At 36.8% G+C, this 9,177-nt stretch overlaps 2 protein-coding genes across 3 annotated transcripts in view; both read right to left on the reverse strand.

The window, feature by feature from the left end:
- Positions 2,040-2,393, reverse strand: LOC104763100 (fatty acyl-CoA reductase 6, chloroplastic-like). Its single transcript, XM_010486514.1, has one exon. It carries the CDS (start codon positions 2,391-2,393, stop codon positions 2,040-2,042), a length of 354 nt encoding a protein of 117 aa, XP_010484816.1.
- LOC104760413 (protein ROOT HAIR DEFECTIVE 3 homolog 2-like) overlaps positions 7,755-9,177 on the reverse strand; it is a 7,112-nt gene continuing 5,689 nt past the window's right edge. For both annotated transcript variants that reach the window (XM_010483334.2, XM_010483335.2), the window contains exons 18-22: positions 9,007-9,177; positions 8,675-8,779; positions 8,501-8,595; positions 8,300-8,396; positions 7,755-8,210 (exon numbers count right to left, since the gene is read on the reverse strand). In XM_010483334.2, the coding sequence (XP_010481636.1) occupies positions 7,917-8,210; positions 8,300-8,396; positions 8,501-8,595; positions 8,675-8,779; positions 9,007-9,177 (762 nt within the window). In that variant the 3' untranslated portion in view covers positions 7,755-7,916. The remainder of the gene's footprint in view (positions 8,211-8,299; positions 8,397-8,500; positions 8,596-8,674; positions 8,780-9,006) is intronic.

A 9,177-nucleotide genomic window follows, 5' to 3' on the forward strand; every position in this document is an offset into this window, starting at 1 on the left:
AGGCCTATTTTGCCTTAGTTATGTTCGATGCAGTGGTGCCGGTTGTTCCGGAATTAAGGTTACAGTGCCTATTGTTTTGTTGTGCCATCTTTCTATCTTTCTACGATCCTAATCTCGGTGTTTTGTATTCGGTTTAGGATTAAAATTAGGTTTAAATGGCGAAAGATGGGCTGCGTTTTCAGGCCCAAAGCTCAAATTCAGAATTTCAGAAAATATTAAAAACATAGGCACATAGCTAAACTCCGGTATCTAAAAAAATGAAATACAACCACAATAAACAATTTTGGAGAAGCAAAAAGGAATATTGGGAAAAAGGAAATTGTATGTAAATTGACCGTTAAAACAAATTATAATCAGAGTTTTGCTTTATTGCTCTTATATAATAGGGAGAAACCCTAATAACATTACACCGCACTTCTCCACAATTTCATATTTTACAACAATCTCTCTCCCTCTCTAATCCTCTTATTCCAGTCGTCCCTTTTACGACTCTCAAGTCTCATCGATCCATCTCTGTTTCTCTAAATTCACTCCGATAATAATGGAAACCAAACCAGTCGACGTTGATGTTCATGTATCGGGTTGGTCGCATCCCTTGTCAGAGTTCTTAAGCGATGTAATAATCAGTCGAGACAGAGAATTCGAGGAACTTATCATAGACAAGAACGATGACAGTGTAACGAGTTTCAGATCTTACCCAGACGATACTTCTCCTTCCGACCCACTCATCTATCTCAAGTTCGAAAACTTCGAACCAAACTACATCTATCAACTTGTTCTCAGCGAACTCCACGATCGTGTCATGTCCAAACAAATATCCGATCAGATTCTTGTTAAAGCCCAACAACTCAGAAGTCAAAGTTCTGACTTGACACCAAGACAGCCCCTATACATAATAGTCACCATCACATTGACACAGAAGGAATACATCGTCGTGCCTTGTAGCTCTGGTCCGTCTACAACAGATCTGGTGGACAAAGAGAGCGAAGCAAGAAACGAAGACTTGTGCGATTTGTTTGGAGAATTTGTTGGAGTCGGGATGCGAGGTTGAACGAATCTACCCTATGCCTACATCTTTTTCATGAAGAATGTGTCATCGATTGGTTGAATCGACAAAAAAAACTCATGCCCTCTCTGTTGCCAACCTGTTTACACGTAACAAAGTGAAACAGAGTCTAGTTAGGGTTTCAAAACATGTATTTTTTTTTGGGTGTGGTTGGAATGATTTAGTTAATCCTCGTGTCCGAAGTCTGATTAGGGTTTCAAATTTTGTTATTTTTTTTTGGTTGTGGTTGTAGACGTGTAATTGTAGTAGTGATAATTTTTAGTTAATCTAGGGATTTCACAATTGTTATAGTGCTGGTGATTTTAAGGTACTCATAATTAAGGGTGTATCGTTTATTAAAAATTAATATACTCTTGACTTGAAATTCACAGTTTCACACTATTAATTCACTACAAGATTGATTTTGGTATGCAACAAAAATCTTTTAAACTTGGACTTTTGCGTAGAGATTAATGATATAAAAAAAATATTGGATTTTGAAACAAACTTCAAATCACCAGAGAGGAGAACTATATCTACCAAATAACAACTTAGAGTTTAGAGTTTCTAAAGCAACCTGCTGGCACGTGAGTTTGAGTTTACTCGCGGCTGTTGCAGCACCTAACTATTGTTATTTGTTCACTGCCGTGCAAGAGAACAGGGGATACACATTGATGAAATGGTTCAGCAATTGAAGATTTTAAAGAACAAGCTCTAGTACGCTCTTTCTCCTTATAACATCTATCTCTCTTTACTCTGCAAAGTTGTTGAGTTCATGAGTTTGCTTTTTTCTTTTTTTTTTGGTGTTATTCAGTCATTGGAAGGTGATGGTTTAAAATACTCAACAATTGGTGAGTATCATCACTTGAAACATGTCGAGCTTTGAATGGATCACCAAAACCAAAAGAATGTGTAAGGCTCATATGTTCTTGCCAATGACACAACATAGTTTAGCTTCCTCTTTCCTCTCATGCTAAATCCCCTTCCTTCGTTGTCAATCACTCTTTCCTGTTTTGTTATTGTGTTCTATAAAAGAGGAAGTGAAACCCTCTAAGGAACTGTGGAATTTCATACGCTCTAAGTCTATCACTGTTTCTTCCAGTGGAGAGTCACGAAGATGTTGATGAGAGAGGTCCATCAATTCACCAACTCGCATGGGATTCGAATGAGATGAAGAAGTCACATTGTAAACTTTAAGCTCTGAGACACCACAACCATGCTTTGCCATGGCTGCTATTGCAGCGTTCACAACCATGTCAACTGGTATAACGTCTAATAAAGCTAGAGAATCTCCCCAGAAGTCAGCAAGTTGGCCTTTGGCATAGGCCACTATGATTGGATTTGTCATTCTGTTTTTTTTTGGGTGATTTACTCAAGTGTTATCCAAATTAGGTAATATTACCAGAATAAAAAAAATAAGATTTTATTACTAGAATATTTCGGGTATTTTCAAAAAACGTTATTACAAAAATGTCATTGTCACGTCAGATCCCACGTCAGAAATCGCTGACGTGTAACCATAACTCAGCCGTAACGCGTTACAGATAAATGTTGCGGATGAGTTATGGAAAAAAACATTTGAGTAAGAGCTGACGGTTGAGTTATAGCATAACTCAACCAAGCGTTACGGTTGACTTATTAAAATCTGGTTGAGTTATGCTATAACTCAACCGTCCTTACGGCTGACTTATTAAAATCTAGTTGAGATATGCTATAACTCAACCGTCCTTACGGCTGAGTTTTCACCCAATGGTTGAGTTGTCAAAAGTTTGGCTGAGTTATCACTACGACACGGCTGACTTATGAGCAACTGCTACGGTTGAGTTATCGTACAACTCAACCGTAATAGGCTGACTTATCGTACAACTCAGTCGTGATAGGCTGACTTATCATACAACTCAACCATTTGACGGTTGACTTATTAACAAAAAATTAATTACTACAATGTTATTCAGTTACGGCTGACTTATTAAGCGATACGGCTGACTTATTAAGCGATACGGCTGACTTATTAAACGATACGGCTGAATTTGGCAGCAATTTTTTTGCTTTTAATTACTGTAATGTTTTTTTTATTATTGTAATGTTTTTCATGTTGTTGCTGAGTTTTATATAGGCTGAGTTATTTATTGTTTGATGGCTGACTTGCCACGTCGGACGCATCATCTATGTCAGCATTCCATGTCATCTTTTTTTTTTCTCCGACAATACGAAATGTCGTTCGACTCTTTATTCTTATACTTCTTCTTCACTTTTCTTCTTCACCTAGTTCTTTCTACTTCTTCTTCACATTGTTCTTCACCTTGTTCTTCTACTTCTTCTTCACCTTGTTCTTCAAGTTCTTTCATGGATCCGGTTCCGGTTCTAGTTGTTTCCGGTAATTGGGTAAAGACACAGAGATATGTATTTAACACCGACGATAGAGGTTGTATAGTTGTGCAGATAGATGGAGGCACAACACACGACAAGCTTGTGATGCTTGTTCTTGAAGACTACGGACTGGACGCGTTTAGCCATGAGCTAAAGTTGAGCTACATGTTCTCAAACAAGGCACTGAAACTAATGGTGCATGATACTCCACCAGTTTTTATCTCCAATGATCGACAGTTGCAATGTTTTTTGGGGCTATGGAAAACCGATCAGCTACGTCTCTGTGTAGAGTTTTCGGCGAAAGAGTCTACAGAAACTAGTGGAGCTAGAGGAAGTATGATTAGCAGTGACTCGAAAGTAGAACCTACATACGAAGTGTACGGTGGGGGATTTGAAGGAACTTTTTTTTGATTATGGTAAGATCGTTGACAAAGAAAACGAAGAAGAAGAAGAAGTTGTCGAAGTAGCATCTGACGAAGAAGAAGATGATGAATTTTCAAGCCGATTTGATTTTTTCGATGACTCCGATGGTGAGTCATCTGATGACGAGCAATTTTCTGTATTGGGCGAGCCTCAGAGTAAAGAGGAAGACCCACTAACTTTGCCTCCTCAGAAGAAAGCTCATAAAGATGATAACTTTGCTGGATCGAATCCGGAGGCTATTAGGTTGGAGGTGTCAACGCTAAAAATTGTTGTAGGACAAAGATACATGAGCAAAAAGGAGTTCAGGTATCACTTGAAACTTATTTTGGTTAGGGATGGATTTGATTTTAATGTACCAGTATCAAATCCGAGACAAGTGGTTTTTAGGTGTTGGGTTGAAGGATGTCTTTGGAGAGTTTGTGCATCTGTACAAGGGAATGACCCAAATTTTCATGTTCGTGTGTACGATTCGGAACACACATGTTCTGTGACGGAATGTTCTATTAGATCCTGCCAATCAACAGCTGATGTATTGGCAGGTCTTTACTGGGACTATCTTGGTGATCTTGGTCCGGATGTTAAACCTAAAAGTGTTGGAGTCATTTTCAATAAGCAATTAAGTCTAAAGGTAATAACTATGTTTCGACTGACTTATTGATAATAATGGCTGACTTATAGGTATGTATAGGATGAGTTATTTACATGTTACGGTTGATTTATTCATTATTTACGGCTGATTTATTCGAATGTATCGGCTGAGTAATCTATATGTTTTGGCTGATTTATTAATTTGTTTGGTGTCAACAGATGGGTTATTGGAAGGCATATCGAACACTGCTGAATGCAAGGCAGATCGATCAGGGGACTCCTGAGGATAGTTTTAGCGAGTTGCCCTCTTACATATACAAGTTAAGAAGGGAAAATCCGGGTACAGTCACTCGTCTTCAAATAGATAATGAAGACAGATTCAAATATGTTTTTATTGCTTTTGGTGCGAGTATTGCTGGGTTTGCTTTCATGCGCAAAGTTGTTGTTGTCGACGGAACGTTTCTCCATGGTAGTTACAAAGGGACGCTTCTAACAGCCCTAGCTGAGGAAGGTAACTTTCAAATTTTCCCATTAGCTTTCGTTGTTGTTGACACTGAAAATGATGAGTCTTGGCGTTGGTTTTTTACACAACTCAAAGTTGCCATTCCTGACGAAAAGGATCTTGCGATAATCTCCGACAGACATAAGTCAATAGGGAAAGCGATTGGTCAAGTGTATCCGTTGGCTTTGTGTGGAATTTGCACTTACCATTTGTATAAAAACATCTTGGTGAAGTTCAAAGAAAAACATTTGTTCCCTCTGGTGAAAAAAAGCGGCAAGGTGTTTTAGGCTGTCTGATTTTAATGAGGCTTTCAATGAGATTGAAACACGTCATCCTGAACTACATGGATACCTCCAACGAGTTGGTGTCCGAATGTGGACGCGTGTTCATTTCCCGGGTGAAAGGTACAATTTAATGACAACAAATATTGCAGAATCAATGAACCATGCACTGTCAAATGCTAGAAGTCTTCCCATAGTTCGACTTCTAGAATGGATACGGAATATGATGACCAGATGGTTTTCTGAACGGAGAGAAGATGCGAAATCGCAGCTAACAACGATCACTCGAGGTGTTGAGAAACTGTTACAGGTAAGTTTACATAAGTCAGCCATAACAGTTTTTAGATACCAGCCGTAACTGTTTCCATATATCAGCCATCCATTATAGTTTCCATAACTCAGCTGTTATTCTTTTCATAATTCAGCCTAAAACGTTTTTTTTTTGTTCTACTCCCTACTAGGAACGTGTCACCGCAGCAAGACTTATGGAGGTACAAACGATTGATGCTGTACGTGTGCAAGTGAGCTATGGATCATCTTTGCATGTTGTAAATTTGGAACTAAAAAAATGCACATGTCGTCGTTTCGACCACGAGAAAATACCATGCATCCATGAAAATCGCAGCTGCAGAGCATTTGGATATGTCTCGTATATCCATGTGCGATTTGAAATTTAGGAGTGTCAATTTGGTTAACGGATGGGCTGGTTCAATCATGCCTCCAGATGAATCATTCCCGGCTCCTGAAGCTGTGGATAATCAAAAGTGCTTGCCTCCGATTGTTGTGAACCAGCCAGGAAGGCCCAAGAAGCGTAGGATTAAATCATCTTTGGAAGTTGCCATTGGAAATAAACGCCCTAGGAAGCAACCAGCATATTCGCGATGTAAGCAAGTTGGGCACAATATGAAAATTTGTCGGATGTAGTTAGGGAGATTTGTTTTATTTTGTGTAATAACAAAATGGGAGTGTTCATATTAATAAACAAGCAACCCCATCCCCATGTTTTCTAATAACAGTGACCAAATTGTTGTTTATATATATTATTAAGCATGACCATAATAACATACGCTTTCATACTATAGTCGTTGTTTACTTATATATTATCAATTTATTCTCAAGACCTGTTTCCACGCTATGCAATTGCAATGCACATTCACAAAAAAATATATAAATATAAACTAAATTAGATCAAGGTTAAATCTAGGATTTGAATACGAGACCGTTATCTTAGATATTTTCGAGTTTTTATGGTTCGCGCTTTCAGATATTTTTCTGGTATTTAGATATATTTTTTTAGTTTTTAGTCTAAATTTTTAATATTTTAAGTATATAATTGATTTTGGATCTTTCAGATATTCCATTCGATTCTTGGTTTAATAACGATCCGGTTGTGGTTTTTAAATTTAATATATATTCGGTTAGTACGTCAATTTTGGTTTGGTATATTCGGGTTGGTTCTTTGTTTAGGATTAGTGACTAGTGTGAGTCTTTCATATAGACCTCTCTTTTAAATTTTTAATGAAACCGTTTCTCATTTCACAAACTCATTAGGAATTCATTTTATACTTGTTATTTAACGATCGACTTAGACAATTTTACCAAAAAATATAATTTATCTCAAAAAATACTATTACTTTATTGTTGAGATATTTTTATGGGTGATAGAGATGGTATCGACTAGAAAAGGGTCCAACCTATAATCTTGGAAGTTTTAAGTTAATATATCTTAATTGTTGATTTTTCAACCGTGTGAATACCCTTCTTATATGTACTGGAGTTTTGTGTGAGATTGTCCGTAATCCGTATGATAACAAGTCTTCGCTCAGTGGTCCAGCTTCATATGCGTCAGTTTGAATTCGAACTATCGGGTTAGAAACTTAGGAACAAACAAAGGAAAAAGAAAAACGAATTAGAGTATTATTATTTCTGTTTTTTATATAACATTTTGTTACTTCCGTTTTAATATTGTGAACTTTTGACAGTTTTTTCAAGACAATGTTCCGTAAATTCCATTTTTCCAATTTAAGTTGTAAATAAACTTTAAAACGAACTTTTTAACTATGTTTTTTAATGTTTAAGAAAGGCCGCAAGTACGTGGTAACACAACGTCTAACCACTAAAACATTTTGTCAGGGTGTGGACAATTTTAGGTGGTTTAGTTGTCACAACATATAACATTATAAATATGATATTATAGAATAAAACTATCTATTAAAAAAATAAGAATATTAAATTGTAAGAAAAAAAAAATTCATTAATTCAAAACAAACAATATATAAACGTTTCTAACCATGTATATGAAAATAAATTTATAAATTTATGTAGTTGAAAATTGAAAAATAAATACATTAAAATTAGACTTAAGTGATTATTTAAACAATTTTTTATTCTTTCCATAAAAAATCAGCTTTCTTTTACCCAATTGACGGGGAAAACTTGTGTGGGAAATACCAGACACTACCAACCAAGTTACAAATCCATATTTCTCCCAAACCAACAAACCTTTACTCAAAACTAATGTCCCTTTAATTTACAGAGATCTGTATTTTTTGAAGTCTAGCCTCAACCAGAACATTTTATTCAATATGATAATAATATTATTTCAACTCAAAGACGCTATCTGCATATATAACTATTAACTATCGTACGATTTTTATGAAGAACATTGTCAGAACTGACATGGATTGTTCTACGGTAAATCGTTAGTTTACATTTGAGAGATCTCTGATTCTTGTACATCGTTGGTGTTTCGTCTCCGAAGCTGTGCCGGGCTTGAGTATTCTGCATCATCACCAGCAGCAGATGCTGATACGTTTGATGCGACGGATTCAGATATTGTGCTTGAGATGGAATGTGATGGAGATTGCTGACGGTAGCTTTGGGAAGCTGAGTATTCTGGTGCTTCCTGAGTTGTTTTTCCTTGCGCTTCTTCCGCGAGCTTTCTTAGGAGATTCATAACAGTTGGAAGAAACTTTGACGTGATAGAGAGTACTCCAGCAAGCTAGCATAGATGCAGGAAACATTGTGTTAAGATAATATCTCCTAAAACTTATTGTGTTAGGAACAATGGAAGCTTAGCAAATAGCTTACTGCGCCGTGTTGAAATTCCCCCGGAATGTCAAGCTGCACCCATAAGGCTTTGGAGAGTAAAAACGCCACAAAGAAACCCAAGAGATACAAAGGATTCCTGTTCCAATAATATGAAACATGCCAATGTATCTTAAATAGCTGAAACACTTTGGGAGAATCTTGAATGAGAATAGTACAGGAATGTAAGGAAATTGATATTACTTCAAAAGCATCATGAATTCATTGAAACCAAGGGCAATCATCAACACAATCGCCCAAGCTGGTGGAAGCCAGTTGTTATTTCGCTTGTGAGCCTCCTGAAGAATAAAGATGAAAACATATTATTGACTAAATTCTGTTTATGCCACAAATTCTGAGGTAGATTTGCAAAATCACCTGTGCCGAAATAGCTTGGGTTACAGTATACTCGGTCTCAGATTTAAACTGTCTCCACAGTGACTTACACTGTACTGGCGTCAGTAATATGTTTTTTGGAGGAACCTGCACACACAAAATTTTAACATTGGTAATTCATTTGACAACAACTGGAAGTGGCATCCCATGAGCCACACATGCCAAATATGTCCTAATTTTTGTGGAACAGATACAGAATTTATGGAAAAGTTGACCAATTAGGTTAATTTGGTATTCAATTTAGTATGATGTCTTAATAATTGTCACATTTTTCAACCAGATTATACTAGAAACCACTTGCTTAGACTGCTTACCTCTTCCCAAGAGCTAGATGCAAGTGGATCCGTTGAAGTTCCTACGCTTCTGTTGTGAGAAGATGCAACAGAAACAGTTCCATCCATGAGAGAAGAGAAAAGAGTACTCTCAATATCGTCTGATCTTTCATCCAAACGTATTGCAGCCATCACAGATAAAAGACTTAAAGC

The sequence above is a fragment of the Camelina sativa genome, chromosome 18 (genome assembly GCF_000633955.1).
Source record: "Camelina sativa cultivar DH55 chromosome 18, Cs, whole genome shotgun sequence".
In the NCBI taxonomy this organism is placed as follows: Eukaryota; Viridiplantae; Streptophyta; class Magnoliopsida; order Brassicales; family Brassicaceae; genus Camelina; species Camelina sativa.

Bases quoted from the DNA above. Each gene is read 5' to 3' on its own strand.
- LOC104763100 (XM_010486514.1), bottom strand. From the start codon at position 2,393: ATGACAAATCCAATCATAGTGGCCTATGCCAAAGGCCAACTTGCTGAC.